Source organism: Chiloscyllium punctatum, chromosome 15 (assembly GCF_047496795.1).
Source record: "Chiloscyllium punctatum isolate Juve2018m chromosome 15, sChiPun1.3, whole genome shotgun sequence".
In the NCBI taxonomy this organism is placed as follows: Eukaryota; Metazoa; Chordata; class Chondrichthyes; order Orectolobiformes; family Hemiscylliidae; genus Chiloscyllium; species Chiloscyllium punctatum.
This window is the reverse complement of record NC_092753.1, coordinates 33,559,416-33,585,883: the sequence shown is the minus strand read 5'-3', so window position 1 is coordinate 33,585,883 and position 26,468 is coordinate 33,559,416. Positions and strand designations below refer to the sequence as shown.

At 40.8% G+C, this 26,468-nt stretch overlaps 1 protein-coding gene across 1 annotated transcript in view; it reads right to left on the bottom strand.

The window, feature by feature from the left end:
• arhgap31 (Rho GTPase activating protein 31) overlaps positions 1-26,468 on the bottom strand; it is a 106,973-nt gene that overhangs the window by 31,482 nt on the left and 49,023 nt on the right. Inside the window, exon 2 of the mRNA XM_072584925.1 lies at positions 15,076-15,178. Coding sequence (XP_072441026.1) covers positions 15,076-15,178 — 103 coding nt within the window. The remainder of the gene's footprint in view (positions 1-15,075; positions 15,179-26,468) is intronic.

Below are 26,468 nucleotides of genomic sequence, written 5' to 3'. Positions count from 1 at the left end.
CTGTGTAGTTGAAAGATGACAACTGGGCAAAGGTGGGAAAAGGCTATCAAGGAATTTTAAAATTGAGTGAGAGATTCTTATTATCAATCTCCTGGGGCGCAGAAAGCACAGGAAGGTACCGCGCAAGGGCTGCGTTTCTCAAGAGAGAAGACGAAGAGAGAAGCATCCTGCTTTCATGCAGAATGGAGATGGGAAGACCAACATGAGAAGCTTTGGAGAAGTCCATCCTCAATTTGTTACAAGCTTGGATTACGTCTCGGGAAGAGGTAGAGATGACTGTGCTAATAAATTTGAGATGACAGAAGTGGTCTTGATTAGGCATTAGACAGGGCCTAGGAAGGACATTTCAGGGTCGAACAAAATGTAAAGCCATTGTACCTGTGAGCAAAGACCAGGAAGTGGCATGGAAAGTTAGTGAAGTCAAGGTAAATACCTGATAGATACCAATAAGGTAAAAAGGCTTTGGTTTGTCAACATTGTGTTGGAGAAATTTTTGACTCAATTTAATTTTAATGTTAAATAGGCAACTGGAAAGGTGAACAACAATGGTGGAATTGGTAATGAGAGTGATGAGGTAGCTTCCAGGTGATGTCTTTAAGTAATGGAAGTTTCAAGCTGATAGCAAGTTTGAGAAAGGGTGAGCATCAATAAGCTAAAAGAGTACTTTCCCTCAATGTATTTACTTATGTTTAATTTATAATAAAAAAGACCACCAGTCATACATTGTCTCTGGCCTGATTCAGAAAGAGATATGCATTTCTAAAACTATGATTGGGCCTGATTTTAACTCATTAAATGCTCATCTACTTGCACAGAATTAACATTGGTCCTTTGTGCTTGTAAAGTGTTTTCATTGGTCTTATTGTTGTAAGATGTTAATAGAAAGTAATTCTTCAGTATGAACTTTTACAGGTGTTGGTGTGTGTTACTCACTCACGTCTTGAGTCAACTGACTTTAAACAAGACTGCCCCACAGCAATAGTACATTGGCACGGAGTGTGGCATATGTCCCTTAGAGGGGAAGTCCTACCCTGAAAGCTATTGCCCAATCATGAACTTAGGTGGGGTGGAGATGTATCTGATCCCTGTTTCTAACAGAATTACATTTTGGGTTTGTATGTCCTTGGTGATATTCCTGACCCATTGCCAATTGAAGGCCTTACGTTACCCATTCTGGAACAGAAAGACCTTCTTCAGCTCATCACTGAAGTTGGGATGAAGTTGGTGCATGAGGCAACGAGAGTGCAGGTTACTTGGTTGATGAAGGGGAATGCAGAATGTCAATCAAAGACCCTAGGTATCTCATCAAGGGCACAGACATAGGGCACAGAGTGGCTGGCGACCCATGCTGTCTCTGACCATCCTGGCACCCATCACCTCTCCGTTGCCCCCAATCCTCAGACATCACCAATCAAACTCCAACTGCTGTTGGTCTGGATTCTTGGATACTGGGGTTGTTTGAAGCAGCCATGACTTCTACACAGCACAATCAAGTGCATATGCTGCTTGCTAGCGATTGACTGGCAGTTCCTGTCAGGATGGCCTATCACCCTGATGGCCTAATTCTCTATGAAGGTGTCCTCAGAACTGCCTTGTTGTCAGAGGATCAGGCAGATCCTCATCACAAGTTGCGCTGTGGGTCTCTTACCAGCTTTGCAGCTGGGAGGTGAGTCCCAGACCATTACTGGAAGATATCTGCTTGTTAACCTTGTTACTCTTACCAAATGCTGCCTGCCCTGCAAAGTATTTTGAACACTTCTCATCTTGTTTTTGTTAGGTGTATAAGAATAGGAGTACTTTTTTTCTTTTAAACAAACTACATTTTTTCTGTATCTGTAAAAACCTTAAATTATGAAGCAATCTGATTGCACAAGTTCGGATGTGGGTGTTGCGTTTCGACAATCGTATCTTTCAAAATAACTTTGTAAAAGTCTTTCTCGAGCTCCAGTTCTGTGTTCTACCTGTCAGTTGCTGACAGGCTGCAGTGAGGCATAAATGATGACACCTTTTGGGTCACTGTGTTTGATTAGATTAGATTCCCTACAGTATGGAATTGATAATATCCATAATTTGCATTTCTATAGCATTGTTTTCACACAGTAAAATTTTCCAAGGGATTCCACATTAGTTCAATTCCAGCACAGTGCAATGCCAAGCCAGTAAAGGAGATTTTAGGGCAGGTGATGATGAGCTGGATCACGGAGGGAGGTTTTAAGGAGCATTGTGCTAGAGCAGGGAGAATTAGTGAGGAAAGAAATATTTAGGGAGGAAATCATGGTGGCACAAAGAAACACAGCCAAATGGGATAAGCTAGAAAAGGCGCACTGTAAAGATGGGCAGGTGTTCACTAACCCTCTGTTTTTCATGAAAACCAACATTTTGGCACAGCCATTTTCATGTTAATGACAGTAGGAATAAGTGACAAGCCAATATGTGTTGACATTATGTATGCCATCAGGTTGTGTGCCTTGAAATCAATGGAAGAAAGATTTGCCAGATAATTCTTTTCATAATGATTCAGATGTTAACAGAAAGTTTATTGTTTGTATTTTGAAAACTGCTTTGTCGAAGTTGTTGTGATGCAGAATTCACCACGTCAACGTGTGGTGGAAGCAGATTCAACTGAAACTTACAAAATTAGAATGGTTAAATAACTATGGACTCAAGGGTTCCACTCTTAGAACCCAAGCACTCTGAGAACTTTAAATAGCATCTTCCTTTACCTTCCTGTTGTACTTGATATGCTCACCCTGCCGTGTTTAACCTGATACTTGTGATTATACTTTTCTTGTGGTAAGTAATACAATTCCTTTCTCTTTCAAATAATAACAGCTTGGAATTGAATCTTCCATTTTGATCTAATTAACTACGTTCTATTGAGATGTGATAGCCTGTGTACTAAAATTAAATAAAAATATTTGTTGTTATTGATAAATATAGGCTAAAAGGAGGGGAGCCAATATCCCTCCTCACCTCTTCATAGCAATGATCACAATCTACCCAAAGTTATACAGACAGTGATAGAACCGTGCTTGAATGTAGCTGTCACATCAATTTCTTTACTTCACAGAATGGAAACAGGCCACCCAGACCCATTCCCCTACCCTACATTTCCCCAGACTAATGCATTTAACCTACACAATCGTGGACACTATGGACAATTCACCTAACCTAAACATCTTTGGACTGTGGAGGGAAACCCACGCAAACACAAGGAGAATGTGCAAACTCCACACAGACAGTCACCCGAGGCTGGAATCCCTGGTACTGTGAGGCAGCAGTGCTAACCACTGACCCACCGTGCCACCCTATTGAGATGTGTACCCATTCTATTGTAAATCTAACAGGCTCAACATGAGTGGATGGATCTGTTCATTTGTAAGGGCCCAGACAAAAACTCAGTCAAATGTTAAATGTCAGGAGAAAGAAATTGGTGGCAGTAGTTCTAATCCATATGTAGCACCGCCATTTTTGCTTCAGTCTATACAAAGGGAAATGGAAAAGGGGACAGGCTGAGAGCTATTTAGAAATTATTGACAGATCTCTGGAAGTGGGCATTACAGAATTTCTGTACCTAACAGTGAGGAGGCTAAGTTTTCTGATTCCAAGTGGAGTCATGCATAAACCAAAGAGGAAAGAGTAAAAGATAAGTAAAAATGATGGTGTCCACTTTATAGTTCATCATTAAATACTATAGCCTGATTTACATCGATGTTTACTAAAGTGAGTGATGCCAGTGCTGTGACTGGAAAAGGTAAGGGGCTGAAGTTGTCAGCTTGTACTTCTGACAACTGGAAAGCTGTATAGTGAAACCTTAGCATAGTAAAGTGGAAAATCTTGAGATACATTAGAACAGAGAAACTGCTGGATAAGTGCTTTGCTGCTGCTTTGCGAATTTCTTTAATTTTTAAAAACTTATTTGTGGGAGGATGGCATCACTGGATGGACCAGCTATTATTGTCTATCCTTAATTGTCCTTGTGAATGTCATGGTGAGCTATGTTCTTGAACCACTGCAGTCCATTTGTGTAGGCACACCTACATTGGAGTTAAGGAAGGGACTTCCAGGATTTTGGCTCAGCTACGCAGAAGGAATGTTGATACATTTCCAAGTCAGGCTGGTGGGTTCAAGGAGAACTTGGAGTGGTGGCATTCCCATGCATTTGCTGCCATTGTCCTGTTAGATGATAATGGCTGTGGGGATGGGGGGTGTTGTCTAAATATTATGATTTTTTACAGAGCTTCTTGTAGGTGGTACATGCTGCTGCTGAGCATCAGTAGTGGATGGAATAAAGTTTGTGGACATGGTTCCAATCAAATGGGCTGCTATGTCTTGGATGGTGTCAAACTCCTTGAATGTTGTTGGATCTGAATTTATCTGGCTACCTTTTGAATTATGTCTTGTAGATAGTGAACATTAACATATTATATAAGATAAAAAGTGTAACCCAATATGAGATCAACAGCTAATTGTTTAAATATTTCTGATGACTTTCATTCATTATTTACAGAACAGCTCAGCCATCTGTTTGGACATTGTAAAGTTTTGACAGATATCAGATCTTTTAGAAATCTTCAAATTTGTAGGTTCTGTAATTCAGGGTTTGTTTGCATATCTGTCTAGGGAAATATTAACTTGTTTATTTTGACAGATTTATGAACTTTTAAAAATAATCATGTCTCATGTTTATTCAAAGGATGTTCGCTTATTTTGACAGACTTATAAACTTGGCAAACACTTCCAAATGTTATGATAAGCCAGAGACATTATGTTTATAAATGGGAAAACTGAGTGATTGGCTTTAGGGGTGGGGAGGGTGTTAAAGATGACTAAAAATCATAAAGAGGGTTTTGTATTAAGAGTTGATAGTCAATGAAGAAGGCTGAGGAGGGTAAATAGAGGGGGCAGGGTGAAGGAAAGTTTTTGGATGGAGGTGAGGGAGTGAAGACATTGAGATGGGATGGGGGTAGTGGATATCTTCAGTCCAGGTGGGATCTTCAAGTACAAGCATAACAGAAAGTTTCAAATCTAATATTTGTCTAATGTTAACAGAACTAAAGGACCACAGTCCAATAGATCTCTATCATTTAGAAGAGTACTTCTGCTTTTCCCTTCTGCAATTTATTTCCTGAGCCCTTAGCTCTCAACTGCTCTGAACTCTGAACTGTTGCTGTGTGCAATTTCTTCACTTGTAAGAACTTTGAACCCCTAGCTGATGTGAACTCTGATCTCTGACTTTTCTGGGGACCATGTGTTTTTGTCTCTTTGCCTCACGAAAGGCTCTCCATCTTGTAAACTAGATATCAATAAATGGAAAATTAGGTAGAACCTTTTCATCAGAAGCAAGACATATCATCTGTCAGAGAGTCTAGTTTAGTTTTAGTTTATCATTGGCACCAGGAAAGAATATACATTCAATTTATAATTTTTTGCCTTAGCTCTGTTGCGGCTGCCCACCAATTTTAACAACAGTAAACATCCTTATGCCAGAGACATGAATTCAGACATTCTACCCTCCTATTTCACCAGCTGCTGTCACGGGAGTGGGACAGACAGCGAATAGTAATTTGATGCTTTATTGCTAGTTTTTAGTTTGATGATGTATTAGCAGCAATCACCACTCACGAGGCAACACTGTAATTGCTTCACTAATTGGGTCACTGTGCTTTCTTCAAATGACAACCTGACAAAGATCTTCACACTGATAATGACTGGTTTAAATTTGAGTTGGGCCAAGATTGGTAATCATTGGCATTTTGCCCTTTTAATTTTGCATGAGGTTTGGATGATGAAACAAATTAGTACATTGTGCCTAAGTTTGAATCCAGCTGGGACTGGTGGGATAAAAGTCTCCACTAGGTTTTGGGTGTTGGGATTGTAGGTGAAATGCATTTGAGAAGTTATTGTCTAACATTTAGTGGTCATAGACCCACAGGTACCTACAGTTTTCCTAATATCTCTTAACACATGATTGTGCTAAGAAATGGTAAAATTTTCTCAAATTCTACCACCTGTTTGGTGATATCCAGTGACTGGGATTTGGAAATGTGGCAGAAAATTGTTTCACTAGCTCTGCAGAAACTTCTGTCCTGTCTACAAGTTACACCAGGAGCGATGGCGGATGTTGGATATATCTGCTAAAGTGGGATATGGGGAATTGGATTGATGATGGGCAGACATCAAGAGCCTATTTCTAGTATTGAATGCTATGGTAACACTAAACTTCAGCCATAGTGTGTTTGGGACCAGCGATGGTAGGACAATGTTGGGAAGGCTTTTGCCTGGTTCATGCATTTTGGTTTGTCCTTTTTAGCACAGGGCTGTTGCTCACTCCATGTTTTGGTATGTACCCAAACTAGTAATGTTATTCCCACCAAGCCCCTCTACCCCAGCACAAGACAGCAGTCTTAAGACTGGAAGTATGGCAATTCTTTTCAATGAACCTCACCGCAAAGAATCTTCTGGAATCACAGTTACAAAGAGGGTTGGGCATGAAGTCTGACTCCCCCACTAATTCAGTATTTTTCTGCATCACAAAATTTTTTCCTTGTCTGGTTGAAGTAGGGAGGGTGCTACTTTATGTCAAAGAGTTAAAACGAGTTTGTCTCTTCTTCTGTTTAATTTAAGAAGAAGTTACTCTTTAACTATCAACAGATTAAGGGTTGAGTGTTTAATGTTTCTGTTCAAGGGAGCTTTGTGGGGAGGTGGTGGTGTAGTGGTAATGTCACTGGATTAGTAATGCAAAGTTCCAGACTAAAGTTCTGGTTTGGATTTTGAATTCAGCAAACATCTGGAATTAAAAGCTAGCCAAATGTTGACTATGAAACCACTAGCGATTATCTCAAAAGCCCATCTATTTATGTTCTTTTATTCATGAGATGAAGGCATTGCTGGCTAGGCCGGCATTTATTGCTCATCTCGAATTGCCCAGAATCAACCACATTGCTGTGGGTCTGGAGTCACATGTAGGCTAGAGCAGGGAAGGATGCAGTTTCTTTTCCTCATGGACATTAGCGGACCAGTTGTGTTCTGCGATTAGTATTACTGAGAAAGAAATCTGACATCCTTACATTGGTCTGGTCTACATATGATTCCAGACCCACAGTAATGTGATTGAATTTGAAGTGCCTTCTGAAATGGCCTAGCAAGCTGCTCAGTTCAAGGACAACCACGAATGGACAGCAAGTGCTGCTCCAGCCAGCGATATCCACTTCCCATGAATAAATAAAAACACCCCTTGTATTGCTCAGTGTAATTCCACCTCATTAATGTTTGATGGCATGAATCAACGAAGATGAGTACTTTCAGACATCTCAGGCAGCTGGTGCAGACCAGATGGACTGAATGGCCTCTTTCTGTCTGTATGCAGGGAGGAAAGGGTCGTGTGGGGGAGCCGTGGTTTAATAAGGAATTAGAATCTCTTGTTAAAGGGAAGAGGGCGGCTTATGTAAAGATGAGGCGTGAAGGTTCAATTGGGGCGATTGAGAGTTATAAGGTAGCCAGGAAGGATCTGAAGAGAGAGCTAAGAGCAGCAAGGAGGGGACATGAAAAGTCCTTAGTTGGTAGGATTAGGGAAAACCCAAAGGCTTTCTATAGGTATGTCAGGAATAAAAGAATGACTAGGGTAGGAATAGGTCCAGTCAAGGATAGTAGTGGGAAGTTGCGTGTGGAGGCTGAAGAGATTGGGGAGACACTGAATGAATACTTTTTGTCAGTATTCACTCAGGAACAGGACATTGTTGCCGATGTGAATACTGAGTCACAATTAATTAGAATGGACGGCTTTGAGGTATGTAGGGAAGAGGTGTTGGAAATTCTGGAAAGGGTGAAAATAGATAAGTCCCCTGGGCCTGATGACGTTTATCCTAGGATTCTCTGGGAAGCAAGGGAGGAGATTGCAGAGCCATTGGCCTTGATTTTTATGTCCTCGTTGTCTACAGGAATAGTGCCAGAAGACTGGAGGATAGCAAATGTGGTTCCCTTGTTCAAGAAGGGGAGTAGGGATAACCCTAGTAACTGTAGGCAGGTGAGCCTCACTTCTGTTGTGGGTGAAGTCTTAGAGCGAATTGTAAGGGATAGGATTTATGAACATCTGGATAGGAATAATGTGATCAAGGATAGTCAGCATAGTTTTGTGAAGGGCAGATCGTGCCTCACAAACCTTATTGAATTCTTTGAGAAGGTGACTAAGGAGGTTGATGAAGGTAAAGCGTTAGATGTGGTGTATATGGATTTTAGTAAGGCGTTTGATAAGGTTCCCCATGGTAGGCTACTGCAAAAAATACAGAGGTATGGCATTGAGGGTGAGTTGGAGGTTTGGATTAGGAATTGGCTGGCTGGAAGAAGACAGAGGGTAGTAGTTGCTGGTAAAGGTTCATCTTGGAGTGCAGTTACTAGCGGTGTTCCGCAAGGATCTGTTTTGGGACCATTGCTGTTTGTCATTTTTATAAATGACCTGGAGGAGGGGCTAGAAGGTTGGGTGAGCAAGTTTGCGGATGATACGAAAGTCGGTGGAGTTGTTGACAGTGAGGAAGGATGTGGCAGGTTACAGTGGGATATAGATAAGCTGCAGAGCTGGGCAGAAAGGTGGCAAATGGAGTTCAATGTAGCTCAGTGTGAGGTGATTCACTTTGGTAGGAGTAACAAAAAGATGGGGTGCTGGGCTAATGGTAGTGTGGATGAGCAGAGGGATCTTGGTGTCCATGTACACAGATCTCTGAAAGTTGCCACCCAGGTAAATAGTGCGTTGAAGAAGGCATATGACGTACTGGCTTTTATTGGTAGAGGAATTGAGTTCTGGAGTCCTGAGGTCATGTTGCAGTTGTATAAGACTCTGGTGCGGCCGCATCTGGAGTATTGTGTGCAGTTTTGGTCGCCATACTATAGGAAGGATGTGGAGGCACTGGAACGGGTGCAGAGGAGGTTTACCAGGATGTTGCCTGGTATGGTAGAAAGATCGTATGAGGAAAGGCTGAGGCACTTGGGGCTGTTTTCATTGGAGAAAAGAAGGTTTTGGGGTGACTTGATAGAGGTGTACAAGATGATTAGAGGGTTAGATAGGGTTGACCATGAGAACCTTTTTCCACGTATGGAGTCAGCTATTACGAGGGGGCATAGCTTTAAATTAAGGGGGGGTAGATATAGGACAGATGTTAGGGGTAGATTCTTTACTCAGTGAGTCGTGAGTCCATGGAATGCCCTGCCAGTAGCAGTGGTGGACTCTCCCTCTTTATGGGCATTTAAACGGGCATTGGATAGGCATATGGAGGATAGTGGGCTAGTGTAGGTTAGGTGGGCTTGGATCGGCGCAACATTGAGGGCCAAAGGGCCTGTACTGCGCTGTATTCTTCTATGTTCTATGATTCTGTTATTTATTTTTGCAGATTTCCTCTCTATTTTATATGTCTGAAGATGATGATATTAGCAGCTTCCAGTGGTAGTCTCTAGTTAGGTACAGCAAAACTGCAGAGTAAAGAAGCCTTCATTGTGAATCTCACTTCAGAGTTTTGATCTTCCCACTGCACCAGAATTCACATGAGCAGGGCCACTGGGTACTCAATAGCAAATGTCATTCCTGATAGAAAATTGCTGAAGTGGTTGAGGATTTGGGGAGTCACTTAACACCATCCTCCCAGATTTTTCTGCCCTAGCCACCCTGTTACCATACAGATCAGAGTGGGAAATCTATCCCATATATTGAAACCATTCTAAACAACATTGAAAAGTTATTACAGTTTTTGATGAGACCAAAAGAATATGACATAACAGGGTGGAGCTGAAAGGAGTCTAATGTATTTTGCTTAGTAGAAACTGTATGATCCTATGGGTTTAAATTAAATATGTTGAAGCTTGGATAAAGCATTTAATTCTGTAATGAGCAGACATGTAAACATCTTTCTTGAAGCACATCTCAATTTTCACTTTGATTTTTGTTTGTAATCCATCTATATGATTGTTCCACTGTAATTTTTTTTCATTTGGTTTTGGGAAGAGAACATTGCTTGGAAGGCCAGCAGTTAGTGCTCATCCCTAATTGCCCTTATAAGGCGTATTGAGCACTGTTTTGAACCTTTACATTGCTCTTCGTGAGGGTAAATGCTTTAAGTATGCCATTCTGGAATTTAACTAGTGATGAAGAAGACCACAATACATTCCTGCATCAGGACACTATATAACTGGGAGGAGAATTTATAGAGGGTGATGTTTCCATTCACCAGTTGCATTTTCATTTCTGTGCTATGAGCTTTGGAGTGCTGTCAAAACACGGTTATCGTTATATTTTAGGCCTTTTCTCCTGATAACTTGAATGATTGCAAAAGAAAGCTTGTACTATTTGTCTAGGTTTACTTAAAAGCTTTCCAATTCAGTCACAATTGCATTTCATATCCTTTTTTTATCATGTTCCAAGATCAAGAACAGCACTTTTTTGAACTGTAGGCTTCAGAGAGCAAGTCAAATTGTACAACTCGGAGAAGGTTAATTACTTTGCTAAATATGTTTCCGATAATAATTTACTCTGCTGCTGCTCATAATGCAACCAAGGCAAGCAAGAGAAATGTGTTTGAGTTGCAAGATCTATTCAATGTATTGAGGAAGTCAACCCAATTGGCAACTTTACAGGAAAACATGGGGCACACCAGTTTATTGTTATTAAAGATTAGAAGGAATAAAAGTAGTAGATTATCTATAAAACTGTAGTGTTCTATTTTGTTTATGTTAGTAGATAACAGCTTCCTACTGTAAATATACATCTGTCTAATTGTTACATCCAGACACCAGGCAAGATTCCTCAAGTTATTATGGTTCTGGATGGGATATCTCAAATCGTCAAGCTCCCAGCTGAGGAGGGCTGGACTCAACCTCCTTCTTTATTCACCTCGTCCCTCAGTTAGTCACATCAAGGTTAATGTACAAAAGATCCATGCCCTTGGGAATACATTTCTCCCAGACAACGTGCATTCAAAATGAGCCATTTTGACGAGGCTTCCTTGAATTATCAAAAGAGTGAATTTATTTGCTATTCAATGTGAGAAGTAATAAAGCAACACACAAACACACAGATTAGAAATGAGAACTGAATTTAAAAAATACTAGTTGTAAGATACATCTTGTGAGGGCAAATTCTTTCTCTGAAAGCCAACTCATTTGCTGTCTTTTTGTATGTAACATTTGGCTAGAGGATTTTCACTTCTTTGTAGAAGTGATGAAATTTTATACAGTTTAATAGCTTGGAGCAAGTGTAGCTTGGCACGATAAAAATTACTCCTGGAAACCAAACGTTTCAGTGGTGTAAGATCCTCATGAACAAGGAACAACAAATTTTAAAATCCCCATTGAATGTTAATGAGGAGCTAAACATGCAATTGTTGGCATTCAAACATCTGAGCATATGTGACACAAATGGCTTTATCTTCACAAACTTGCTACAACAATGAACATTCAAAAATGGAACAAAAAAGACTGATAATGTTCTCCCTGTGACCATGTGCATATGTGACAGGCAACGGAGTTGATTTGATATTTGGGTGACTAACCAGTTCAGAATTACCTTCCATGAAGAGGCATCCCCTCGAGATAGGGAGCTAGTACAGGGAGGATAGCTTGTGATAATGCTGAGAAAGGGAAGGATGTTGGAGGAGTGGAGTTGGAGAGACTTGGAGGGAAGGAGAGAGAATGTTGCAGAATAGGTTTTCTGATGCAGCTTGTCAAACCAAGACTTCATAGGGGTTAATTCCAGCTGCTGAGGGCAGGGGGATCCTGATGGCGATTATGGGGACCCTGGGGGAGTATTGACTCACATTATTTTTGTTTGAGACTCAGTGGACCTATATGTGGTGTAGGTACTGCCTAGAGGCTGCTCTCACATTTACAAACAAACATTAGTGAATTGAGTTTAAAAGTGACTTGTCCCCTGTGATTGAGTCATAGAGATGTACAGCATGGAAACAGACCCTTCAGTCCAACCCGTCCATGCCGACCAGACATCCCAAATCAATCTAGTCCCACCTGCCAGCACCCGGCCCATATCCCTCCAAACCCTTCCTATTCATATACCCATCCAAATGCCTCTTAAATGTTGCAATTGGACCAGCCTCCACCACATCCTCTGGCAGCTCATTCCATACATGTACCACCCTCTGCATGAAAAAGTTGCCCCTTAGGTCTCTTTTATATCTTTCTCCTCTCAACCTAAACCTATGCCCTCTAGTTCTGGATTCCCTGACCCCAGGGAAAAGACTTTGCTTATTTATCCTATCCATGCCCCTCATGATTTTGTAAACCTCTATAAGGTCACCCCTCAGCCTCCGACGCTCCAGGGAAAACAGCTCCAGCCTGTTCAGCCTCTCCCTGTAGCTCAGATCCTCCAACCCTGGCAACATCCTTGTAAATCTTTTCTGAACCCTGTCAAGTTTCACAACATCTTTCCGATAGGAAGGAGACCAGAATTGCACACAATATTCCAACAGTGGCCTAACCAATGTCCTGTACAGCCGCAACATGACCTCCCAACTCCTGTACTCTGACCAATAAAGGAAAGCATACCAAACGCCTTCTTCACTATCCTATCTACCTGCGACTCCACTTTCAAGGAGCTATGAACCTGCATGCCAAGGTCTGTTTGTTCAGCAACACTCCCTAGGACCTTACCATTAAGTGTATAAGTCCTGCTAAGATTTGCTTTCCCAAAATGCAGCACCTCGCATTTATCTGAATTAAACTCCATCTGCCACTTCTCAGCCCATTGGCCCATCTGGTCCAGATCCTATTGTAATCTGAGGTAACCCTCTTCACTGTGCACTACACCTCCAATTTTGGTGTCATCTGCAAACTTACCAACTGTACCTCTTATGCTCACATCCAAATCATTTATGTAAATAACAAAAAATAGAAGGCCCAGCACCGATCCTTATGGCACTCCACTGGTCACAGGCCTCCAGTCTGAAAAACAACCCTCCACCACCACCCTCTGTCTTCTACCTTTGAGCCAGTTCTATGTCTAAATGGCTAGTTCTCCCTGTATTCCATGAGATCTAACCTTGCTAATCAGTCTCCCATGGGGAACCTTGTTGAACGCCTTACTGAAGTCCATATAGATAACATCTACTGCTCTGCCCTCATCAATCTTCTTCATTACTTCTTCAAAAACTCAATCAAGTTTGTGAGACATGATTTCCCACGCACAAAGCCATGTTGACTATCCCGAATCAGTCCTTGCCTTTCCAAACACATGTACATCCAGTCCCTCAGGATTCCCTTCAACAGCTTGCCCACCACCGAGGTCAGGCTCACTGGTCTATAGTTCCCTGGCTTGCCCTTACCACCCTTCTTAAACAGTGGCACCACGTTTGCCAACCTCCAGTCTTCCGGCACCTTACCTGTGACTATCGATGATACAAATATCTCAGCAAGAGGCCCAGCAATCACTTCTCTAGCTTCCCACAGAGGTCTCAGGGACACCTGATCAGGTCTTGAGGATTTATTCACCTTTAACCATTTCAAGACATCCAGCACTTCCTCCTCTGTGATCTGGACATTTTGCAAGATGTCACCATCTATTTCCCTACAGTCTATATCTTCCATATCCTTTTCCACAGTAGATACTGATGCAAAATATTCATTTAGTGTCTCCCTCAATTTCTGTGGCTCCACACAAAGGCCGCCTTGCTGATCTTTGAGGGGCCCTATTCTCTCCCTAGTTACCCTTTTGTCCTTAATATATTTGTAAAAATCCTTTGGATTCTCCTTAATTCTATTTGCCAAAGCTATCTCATGTCCCCTTTTTGCCCTCCTGATTTCCCTCTTAAGTATACTTCTACTTTCTTTATACTATTCTAAGGATTCGATCTATCCTGTCTATACCTTACATATGCTTCCTTCTTTTTCTTAACCAAACCCTCAATTTCTTTAGACATTCAGCATTCCCTATACCTACCAGCCTTCCCTTTCACCCTGATAGGAATATACTTTCTCTGGATTCTTGTTATCTCATTTCTGAAGGTTTGCCATTTTCCAGCCATCCCTTCACCTGCGAACATTTGCCTCCAATCAGCTTTTGAAAGTTCTTGCCTAATACCGTCAAAATTGGCCTTTCTCCAATTTAGAACTTCAACTTTTAGATCGGGTCTATCCTTTTCCATCACTATTTTAAAACGAATAGAATTATGGTCACTGGCCCCAAAGTGCTCCTCCACTGACACCTCAGTCACCTGCCCTGCCTTATTTCCCAAGAGTAGGTCAAGTTTTGCACCTTCTCTAGTAGGTACATCCACATACTGAATCAGAAAATTGTCTTGTACACACTAAAGAAATTCCTCTCCATCTAAGCCTTTAACACTATGGCAGTCCCAGTTGATGTTTGGAAAGTTAAAGTCCCCTACCATAACTACCCTATTATTCTTACAGATAGCTGAGATTTCCTTATAAGTTTGTTTCTCAATTTCCCTCTGACTATTGGGGGGTCTATAATACAATCCCAATATGGTGATCATCCCTTTCTTATTTCTCAGTTCTTCCCTGGCAGACAATATAGAACATATACAGAATTGTAGATTCATTTGAAAAATTTTCACCGGCCTCTTCACCAGGGGTTAAGTAACTGCCTCAAACTTGAGGCCTTTATTACTTCCACTCACACCAGGAGAAAGAATTGAAAATTGACAAGATGCCTTTTGCATCTATTCATTAAAATAGTCAGCAGACAAAACATGGCAAGCTTTCTTAATATTTAATTTTGCAATTAATAAAATGCACTTAACATAGCAATCTCTTCAAATCTCAGTGTCTCACTTTCACCGTTACAAACCCAGGCATAGGAAAATCAGAGGTATTTACAGGAACATACAAAGCAAAGGTTTGGTTCAGGCTGAGATGACTTCCACTGAGTAAGGCAATTGTTGTCTGTAATGCAGCTTTAAGTTTGACAAATTGGTAAGGTCAAACACAACGTGTTGACACCCATTCAGACATGACGACAACACTTACTTCACTGTTGAGGAATTTAAGTGAGGAGTGCAGTTCCAAACTTAAGTCATTTCAGATTAATAAAATTGCATGAAGTTGTAATTAATGCCTTACCTCAGCCTCTGAATGTTGGATGTAATTCCTGACAGCCTGTAGACCCCATCTACAATGCCATGTTTTTCAATGAATTCTGCACAGCTTTTGAGGACTTGAGGAACTGTGTGAAAAAGAGAGGTTCAAAAAGCTTGTTCAGATACTACCATAATACTTTATCCAACCTTTCTGTGTTACTGTTTCAAACCATTTATTACTGAAATAGTGACCCCTGACAAGAAATATATGTTTTAACTTCATAATTTTGACAGCATATTTTGGAGTGAATTGTGATCCACTAGAGAAAACAGGGATAGATTTTCTTTTTAAAGAAGTCGATGCATTTTCAACTTATAAAGTATGACAAAGAATGAACAGTTAAAAATAGGAATTTTGAACCAACAGGCCACGCAGATATTTTTGCTTTGTAGGAACTTTTTCCCAGATTTCTTTATTTAACCCCATGTCTAATCTGCCTGGCATTTTCATAACACAAGAGCGCTGAACAGAGTTATATTCTCAGGCATTGCCTATCATACCTACTCTGGCTTCTAAACATAGCAAAATCTTGCTACAACTGTCGAGTGCACTTATGAGACAACACCTAAAAGACTGTGCACGGTTTCCTTATTGAGGAGGGATATACTTGAATTGAAAACAATGCAGTGAGGGTTACCTAGCTGTTTCATATGATGAATTGGTTATCTTATGAAGAGAAGTTCATCAATTTGGATCAATACTCATGAGAATTTACAAGAACGAGAAATAATGGTAATTAACCATATAGGAGTCTGTGGGGCCTTCTCAGGGTTGATGCCGAGAAGATGTTTCCTTCTGTGGGACAATCTACAACTCAGGTGCACAGTTTAAAATCAAGGCATCTTCCATCTGGAAGATGAGGAGAAATTTCTTCTCACAGCATGTTGTCAATCTTTGCAGTTCCCTACCTGAGTTGGCAGTATATGAATACACACAAGGCTTAGTTTGATTTTGGATTGATAAGGCAGTCAAGATTATGGGGGAACAGACAGGAAAGGGGAGTTAAGGCCACAGTCACATCAGACATGATCATACTGGATGGCAGAATAGATTTGATGGGCTACTTAACCTCCTCCTGCTCTTTTTCCATGATCTTATGATATTCCTTGCCATGATATCAGTTTAGACTTGGTATTTGAAGGGGTCTATGCAGATTAAGTGGTATTGCCACTGCAAACCTATTGCATAGACACTGCATTTTTCAGGCATACTAGCATGCTATGTATTAGACAGGCATTTAACATAACTGTATATACTTTGTGAGTGTTACTGTACCAGCCACAGGAGAAAACTGGGGATGGAATAGACACTGGTCTATGATTAGTTTGTATCTTATTTGGATATCTCTCCTCTAGCTTGTCTCTGAAATAAATACCCATTACAGTCTAACGCTGATGTGTTTCTTCCAAATTCCTGTTGTTTATGTGAGGGTGTGAGGATGTATATCTCTCTCTGGCACAGGCTCTCTCCCTGGAAACTGGCACTGATGTCACCTAACATCGTTATAAATTTCCCATTACAGAGATCAGAACAGAGAAAGGTATATTGTAAAATGTCACCAAAATAAAAATGAGCAATTTCAGAAATCATTATAGTTATCACTTTTTCTAGGAACAGGTCTATTCTGGAGCTTTCTCTCTACAATCTCTGTTGCTCAGAGACTAAGATACAAGGTGTGCAGGAAACAGATCTATGTTCTTTACTGAAGTATGGAAAAAATAAAGAAGCATTCTCTTGAAATCTAAAGAGATTTAGACAGGGCTTTAGATATTCTTTAACTCTCATGCAGAGGTGTTCTAAGTAATTCCTGGTAGAATTAACTCAAAAGGACCCCAGAAATAATGTCAATGGCATTCAGTGGAAATAAATACAAAAAAGACCTCCCTTGTAATTCAACCCTGGTCTGTATAAACAACCATTGCAACATCAAGGACTGTAGTTGGATTACATGAGATATGGCTACCATGGGGAATCTCCCATTACTGTTTCCTTCGATGTTTATTTAATACAAAGCGATATGGTCAGTGAACACAACACTGCAGCTCTTTACACGGTGACTGAGAATGTGACTGTATCATGTGCGGTTGCATGTTTAACAAACACTCAACATTGTTAGAGTCAACACCCTTCTCTCACCCCAGCCAGCTGAAGTTGAGAGTTCTGTCAGCTCACGATAGGGTATTGCACACTACTGGCTGGAATAGGATGCATTGTGTAGTTTCTTTTATTTATTCATTTGTGAGATGTGGGCGTTGCTGGCTGGCAGCATTTATTGTCCATCTCTAGTTGACCTTGAGAAGCTGGTGGTGAGCTTGGTGGTAGTGCATAACTTGGTTTACACAGTGCCTGAACACACAAGCTGCATAGGAAAGTGATGAGGCAAGTGAAGCCTGAGGCAGTTAGATACGGCATTATATATGTAGATCAACACAGTGCTCATTTTGCTCAACATCATTTTCACTTCATTGAAATTCTAATAACAATTTTGTTGTTTCAGAAACAGATGCCAAATCGTATCTGAATAATTTGCCCGGAATGAAAATGGCAACATCTGTGGCCAGAATCTATTTAAGAAACCCAGAGGTTCTTGTACTGCAGGCTGACAATTCACTGTAGTATTGATGGAGTATTGCACTTTCAGAGATGACATTTTTTCTAGATGGGATTTTGGTTTCATCTGCCCTCTCAGGTGGATGTAAACACAGCACCTCTTCTGAAGAAGAGGGGAGGAATTGCCCTAATGTCTTCAATAAGTCTTCCCTCTACTACATTGACAAATCAGATTATCTGGTAATTTCTCACATTTATTGTTTTTTGGGATCTTGCTCTGCATGATTTGGAAGCCACGTTTCCTACGTTTCTACAGTCTCTATACTTAACGGCTGTAAGGCACTTGGGAATGTCCTGAGATAATGAAAGATGAACGCAAGTTCTCTTTACTCATCCTTTAATTTTGCAGTTATTACAATGTCTTGCTCAAAAGTGGTGAGAATTATTATCTTGTTGTCAGCTGAGCATAGCTCTCAAATTGAGAAATCCAGAATTAAAGATATTTTTAATCAATATATTTAGGCATACTGTTCCACACCTTTGGAGCAGATGAGACTTGAACCCAGGCCACCTGGCTAAGAGGTATGGACAATATCCCCTTGCCATAAACACCCTCAAGCCAGGATTATATGCTGGTGTCACTTGTCCATCTAAAATCTTCAATTGCTCAAGGCTGTCAAAGTGATTGAAAGTGAAATTTATTAAAGAAATGATCCTTACTTTGTCGTCTTGATAACAGGGTTATTGACATTTTTCACTATTAATAATAAGCCAAAAGCTTGTGGTGAGGAAGAGATACTTAGAGGATTGTGAATTACCACAAGTGGTTGGGAAATTTGCCCACTTTGCTCTTAGCCTTGTGAAAATTGCAGCTCATCCTTAATCGTCTTTAGAGTTTTATAAAATGAGTGCATTTGTATATTAATTATCATTAAATGCACCCATGTGTTAGAGCTGCTAAAAATGGTGAGAACCTGTTAATGAGGAGATACATGGTTTTGCAAAGCCACCCACTCAGTCCAGTCCAGAAGTAGGACATTTGTGCAGCCCATTGGAAGATAATGCTTCCAAATAAACCTGTTGGACTGTAACCCAGTGTTGTGTGATCTTTTAACATTTCTAAAGAGCAAATTGTGTTTGAGTCTTTGTAATCATTTCTATTGAAATTTAATATTTTATTGTGATATTTCCTTCCTGTCTTTGAAGACAAATGGTGTTTTCTATCCTAGTCCATCTGTTCTTTCCCTCTTTACTTTGCTCAGCACCTGATTTGATTTGGATTCGCTCAATTTTCTATCTCTTGCTTCCCTGTTTCTTTCTTATTTCTCCAATGTCTTGGTTGCAGAGATCACTGTTGGATGACTAGTTTATCCAGACAGTATTGCCCACACTTATAGCCACTTACATTGTGAAACATTCCAAAGCTGAAGGGTGAAGGAAAGGTCTGGTTGACAGCATGAAAAACAACTTACTCTAGCAAAGTTTGTTCAATGAATACTAAAGTTCAGCCACATGGAAGTAGCACATTCTATGGAAGACAAAAGTGTGTACTGCAGATGCTGGAGATTACTCTAATCTTCACATTCTTCTATGGAAGTGCCAGCAGAGGACTTCCAACCCTAATCCTGCTAAGGTTCACAGGAGCAGAGCGTGTTCCCTCTGAACCACGGCAAGATGGCGGTAGAATATGACACTCCACCTGAAGCTTCTCTCTTTTTGGCAGTCCTGGAGTAGCACGAGGGGAAGCGAGTCCCAGTGCAGCATGTGGGGAAACGGGTCCTGGAGCAGCACGAGGGGAAGTGAGTCCTGGAGCAACATGAGGGGAAATGCGTCCCAGTGCAGCGTGAAGGGAAACGAGTCCCGGAACAATGCGAAGTGAATGAGTCCCGATGTAGCGTGAGGGGAAGCGACTCCCAGAGCAGTGCAAGGGGAATGAGTCCCGGAACAGTGCAAGGTGATTGAATCCTGGTGCAGAATGAGGGGAAGCAGGTCCCAGTGCAACACGAGGGGAATGAGTCCTGGTTCAGGGCGAGGGGAAGTGAGTCCTGGTGCAGTGTGAGGTGAATGAGTCCTGGAGCAGTGTAAGGGGAATTGAGTCCCAGTGCAGTGTGAGGGGAAACAGGTCCTGGTGCAGTTTCCCCTTGTGCAGCTGAGTGCGGGTGCGGAGTGGACTGGAGGCTTGGAGCGGAGCGAGACAGTTATAGAGTCATAGAGTTATATAGCATGGAAACAGACCCTTTGGCCCAACCCGTCGATGCCGACCAGATATCCCAACCCAATCTAGTCCTACATGCCAGCACCCGGCCCATATCCCTCCAAACCCTTCCTATTCATATACCCATCCAAATGCCTCTTAAATGTTGCAATTGGACCTGCCTCCACCACATCCTCTGGCAGCTCATTCCATACACGTACCACCCTCTGCGTGAAAAAGTTGCCCCTTAGGTCTCTTTTATATCTTTCTCCTCTCACCCTAAACCTATGCCCTCTAGTTCAGGACTCCTTGACCCCAGGGAAAAGACTTTGTCTATTTATCCTATCCATGCCCCTCATAATTTTGTAAACTTCTACAAGGTCACCCCTCAGCCTCCGACGCTCCAGGGTGTTGGACTGGGGCCTGGCGCTGGTGGTCAGACCATGTGCTGAGCTGCTGCTATTGGAAATTCTTTACTGGACTGTGATGTCAATCCTTTAACAATGTTATAACTATCTTATTTCTAACTGAATTTACCAGACACTGTAAATAATGCTTCTACATATCCTTTTAATCCTGTTTTATATCTAAGATTTGTACCCAGGTACTTGTACCTAAGAAGATGCCATTAAAGGCAGCCATTGTAAAAGCTTTTCACTGTATTCCTGTACTTCTGTACTGGAGTATACATGACTGTAAAAAGATGTTCTACATTCTACAACTTTAAAATTCCCGTGGGGGTGATTAAATCATCTGCTTTAAGATATCAGTTGACTGATCTACAGCTTGACAATTATCTAAGGGACAAACGTATTTAAATAAATCAGCCACACATGAAAAAACAGAGGGAACATTACTCAGGGGAGGATCCCTTTATGGCCCAGACAATAGTGGAAGCTTGCTCCTTTAGTTACGAATACAGGGTCCGTGATCCACTCTAGAACATCTGCAGAATGCTGCTACTTGGACCCCTTTCAAGAAATATATTTGTGGTGTCTCTATTCAACTCCTTGTCAGGCAGCTGAAACATTGCATGAGAAATCTTTAGTATGTATCGGCTCATGTCATATCCATCCAACACTCCATTCAAAATAGCTGACTTCAAGTAATTCAAACTCTAGTTTGAAATTTGTTTTGAATTATCCAGTAATTCAAATTAAGCAACAATAATGACGATGTGGGGAGTTAGTACTGAAATGATGCAAATGATCAGATAATTGGAAAGAAATGATTTTAAATTAAGGCAGCACAGGCAGGAAAGAGACCAAGTTGAATGTAACAAGACAAGAGTGAGCAGAATATTTCTGCAGCAATGAAAGTTCTGCTAAACATGCTTGCCTATCAGGAAGAGTACATTACATGATTTCAATGTTATTCTCCAAGTGTGACTGTGTAGTTGCTGGGTTTGGCACTTTTGTAACCAGCTCATCCTTTGCTTTACGTAATTGCTAAATAGAGGTTTCAAACAGCTCTTTCCCGAGCAAGCAGGAAGGTTGAGGTCACAGGAAGTGAAAACGAGTTGTTTGTTTCAGTAGAAAAAAGCAACACACCCAAAATGTGTTGAAAATGTGCTTTTTGCAACAGAATTGAACTGTGCATTTCAAACTGTGCAATCCCCAGTGTGGGGAAAAAAAGTGTATTATACAGATTTATTCCTTGGTTAGTGGGCCCGACGAAGTCCAGGAAAATTAGAAACATTGGCTTTACAGTCTTTCTGACAGACTTTCAGTTTTTGTAAGTATATCCTCCTCCAGCAAATTCTATATTTTATAAATGTATTTTATAACTGATAGAGACCCTCAAAACATTAAGTTAATATCCATATTGCAACGAATGTCAAATTAATCTTTCACAAAAGACTTTCATAAAATCAAAACTTCTCACGTTAAAGAAAAACCACATAAAGTTATCCATGTACAACAACAGGCCTAGAAATACAAGTAAATATTTTGTCAAGTGGTTGTCTTATTTATAGCCTAAGGATAAATCCCACTTAATTGGGAAGGGTTTTCTCCTGTGTTGAAAAAGGTAGATCTTTGTTGATCGACTCAATATTATTCAAGAACTATTTCATTGAAATCTGCTGGTTGTAATTTCAGTATCTACATAAAATCACAGTTTCTCTACAAACAAAACTATTTCATGACTAAGTTCTTGTTTTGGTTTCAAGTTTCCCAGTAGCGTCATGCACTTTTCTTTAGGCTCCATTTATGCCCATTGGAGTTAATGAATATAGAAATTCTGGAAAGTTATAGACCAAGCTTGCCCTTGTCCAAGTCATGAAAGTGAGTACATGCAAAGCCAATATCAGAGAAACTTAGCCTTTCGTATCTGGCCATTGCTAGGACAGCGAAGGACCCGACATCTGACATTCAAAGTTCCCTGGTCGCAAGACTTGATGCCTGCTGATTTTACAGGTTAGAGATCAATGATACCACAGATGTAAGTGATACAATTTAATGAGCAATCTTTATATGAGGAGTGCCAAAAACATTCAAAGTCATTGAGGAACTATTTGACTTAAGTTCAACGGAGGGCACAACAGTGGGGGAAGACATTTTCAATGAAGTATGATGTGTTCTGGTAAAGTTCGGTCTTCAGGGGATGAACTTTGTGATCTGATGGCTGATGGAGCCCTTGTTTGACAGGCAAGTACCATGGATTTGTCAGCCCGATAGTCAGATCTTCGCCTTAGGAAGTCATTACTCTTCACTGCAATGACCACAAAGGGCAGATGTGTATAAAGACCCTGGAGATGATATCTGATGGACTGGATTGTCCCAACGTACATTTGGAGAAGCTCCAGGGAGCTTAATTGTTGACCATTCTGAGTCCTCTTCACATCATTTATATCAGCCATGTTAGCTGGCTGAGCACAGCAGACAAACTCACACATGACAAAATAAACACCTTTGCAGAAAACAAGAGAAGATATGCCAGCTTCATGGATGATGATGAATGGTCAAATGACTTGGTGTTCCTGGTTGACATCACCAACTTTCTGTCAGGTTTCAATTTGAAACTACAAGATGGCATAACCGGATCCTGGGTGAGGTTCTCCCAGTTATTATAGTTCCAGACAGATACCCCAAATCATTATGTTCCCAGGTGAGGATGGCTCACTTTCTTTATTCAATCACCCCCTCAGTTGTACAAAACGAGGTGAATTTAAACAGGAACCTTTCCCTCTGGATACCTTTCTCCCAGACAAAAATGCATTTTTATTTTGAAAGGTGTCAGTTTAGCCAGGCTTTCTTGATATAATGAAACTGTGAGATTATTACTCACCAACGGATAAGAAATAATAATACAACACACATGCACACAGATTGGAAATGCAAGCTGACCAAAATAGATAAAGTTTAAAAGATATAAGGGTCAGTCTCTGATTTCTGTGAAGAGTGGTTGATAGGCCTATGCAGCCGTTGGGTGATAGCGTTAGCACTGCTATTGGAAGATGAGTCGTTCATTTTGAGATGCCTGGCTTGACAGGACAGCTGGGAGGCCTTTTCTCCTGTTTCCTGTTGATCGCAGCTTCGCTTGCGTTCTGTCTTCTAGAAAAACGAGAATGACTTTCATTGTTTTTGCACAATGGTGACTAGACTGTTCTCAGCTGTGACACTCAATGCAAACTTTCACCCACCAGCACACACAGGCCAGAGTTAAGACTGACTTTTTTTAAACCCATGTTCTTATGCAGTCTTGACTGGGGAAACTCTCTTCTGCCATTATTCTCCCTCAGTCTGAGGTAACTCAGAAGAGATTGCAGTTCAGTTTGCAGTACATTTTTCCCTTTGAAGTCTTTTTCTTTGAAACTTCCTTGACACCTGCCCATTGGCACCCACACTTAGATCTTGAGCTGTACTCTTCCGTGTACCCTAGGTATTGCCCACAAAATAATCCCACCATCAGACAGGTTTGTTATATTCACCATTCATTATTATGAATTTTATTGGTGTATTAATAAATATTTTATGAAACTCTCGTATAGGTGTATATGTGCAAATGTTTTATAAAGGAATTGTGTAATGAAGAGAACATCCTCAGAAATATAGTGGTATAATTGGATGTTTCTATGTGCAATATTACTTATGAAGTCAGGTCAAACCCTGCCTGCATGGTCCCCATGATGGGAATGTAGACTGGTTTGAGACTGCTGACACATTCTCCTGGTCCAGAAGTTTCTTCATCTTCAGTGTCTCATGCACTGATCGCCATCTTGGTTTGGTAGCAGTGCCTCAAGTGATCAATGTCTGTACTGCAGGGTAGTTGGTGCCAAGCAAGTCTCCAGGAATGGACTGTAGTTACCTCCCCAGTTAATGCCTCAGTTCCAGGACACTGCTAAAGAACACTTGTCACGGTTTCTCACAAATGTGTCAGCCACATGTTTCTTGTGGGAGTGAGTGCACTGGGTCACTGAAGAGGATACATCTTGCAGGCAGCAGTGAGAGTTATGTCAGTCTGCACATTGTCAGCCTTTCTTGCCAGTGAGAAAATGCAGCCAGCAATGAGCTGGATTGTTTAAGTGATGAGACTGGACATGCTCCAAGTAATTGCCTGTCAGTTGTGGTTCAGTCAGTAGCACACTTGCCTCTGAAACACAAAATTCATGGAGCAAGTCACCCTGTAGGGCATGGGCACACATATCAAGGCCAACACTCAAGTGTACTCTGCAGGGAAGAATTGCCACCTTTTGGATAAGTGAGGCCTTTTTGCCTGCTCAGAGTGTTAGATAACCTGCTTACTATATCATAAATTAGCAAAGACAGCAAAGACTTCACATTTATACACAGTGTATAAATCCTTAAATGCATATGGATATTCAATCAAATAAGATTTGAAGAAAACTATTTTCACATTTTGTTTTCAATTATCTTTGTCCCACATGGCTGAACAGCTTGGAGGTGTAATTGTTTGAGTAAGAAATCATCAGACCCCAGGAAGGGAAGGAACTGATTTTACTCCGAATTAAAAAACATCTCAATCCTGAAAATAGCTGATATATTTTCTCTCACCAATTGCTGGAAACGGTGACTGAACTAGTCATCTTGTACTTCCAGCAAACAAATGAAAGTATCTGGAGAAGGTAAATCTTCAAGCAGAATTCTGATCAGCAACAGGATCATTGCAGCAAATCCCATGGCAGGAACTGCTGTACTGCCTTTGCAGTCTTTCTCTCCATCCATAACTGCCATGTTGTGTTTTTTGTCTGTCTGAAGGGGTGTGTGCGGAGGGGGTGTGTAAAAGTGAATTTGGAGTTCTAAATAGGAGAATTATATATGAATAGTTCCTAATTTTTTAACTGTAGTTTGAACATCTATTTTTAATGAATAGTAATTCCTTTGCTAAGTACTGAAGACTGCCCTGTACTTTCTGTCAGCCTGCATCTAAAAGGCAGATAAATTGGGGACTCCTGTATCCTTATATAAAATCTGTAACTTTCGTATGACTTTAGGAAGAGTGTGGTTGATTTTTAGTGTGCTTCCTCAGTGAAACATCGAATTAATATTATTAAATTCACATCCTAATAAACATTCATATGCAATTCTAAACATGTATAGTCTCACATTTATATCCTCACACTGAATCTAGCGTCCAAGCATAGATAACAATACCCAAAGGATTCTTAAGTTAGGATTCTACATGCTGATACTTGTAAACTTAAAAAAAATTGTTTCCGCTATAATATACATTAAAACATAATCTACCCAAAGATAGTTTTTCAGCTTTGAAGCCTTCAAGAATTGGCAGAGGATACAGCAGGATATAAGTAGACTGGTGTTTTTGGCAGAGAAATGGTAGCTGAAGATTAATCAAGCCAAATGTGAAGTAATGCATTTTGGAAGATCTAGTACAGGACGGAAGTATACAGTGAATGATCGAAGTCGAGAGTGTAATGCTGGAAAAGCACAGCAGGTTAGGCAGCATCCAATGAGCAGGTGAATCGATATTTTGGGCATAAGCTTTTCCTGATGAAGGACTTATGCCCAAAACGTCGATTCTCCTGCACCTTGGATGCGACCTGACCTGCTGTGCTTTTCTAGCTCCACACACATGACTCTGATCTTTAGCATCTGCAGTCCTCACTTTGTCCTTGGGATTGATAGAAGCCTTACCATCATCAAGATACAAATGGATCTAGGCCTACAGGCCCGCAATTCCCTGAAAGTGGCTGCACAAGTAAATAAGGTGGTCAAGAAGGCATATGGCATGTTTGCCTTCATTTGTCAGAACATAGAGTATAAAAATTGTTATGTCATGTTGCATCTGTATAGAACTTTAGTTAGGTTACATGTGGAATATTGTGTACAGTTCTGTTCGTCACATTACCAGAAGCATGTGGAGGCTTTGGAGAGGGTATGGAAACGGTTTACCAGATGTTGACTGATTTGGAGAGTATTAGCTATGAGGAGGCAATGGACAAATTGGGTCTGTTTTCATTTGAACATCAAAAAAATGAGGGGAAATATGATAGAAGTGTACAAAATTATGAGAGATATGGATAGAATGGATAGTCAGAGTCTTTCTCCCAGGGTAGAAATGGCAATTATAGGGGGCATAGGTTTTAGATAAAAGGGGCTAAGTTTAAAGAAGATGTGTTTTATAAACTATCAGTAAACTTGCTTCAATG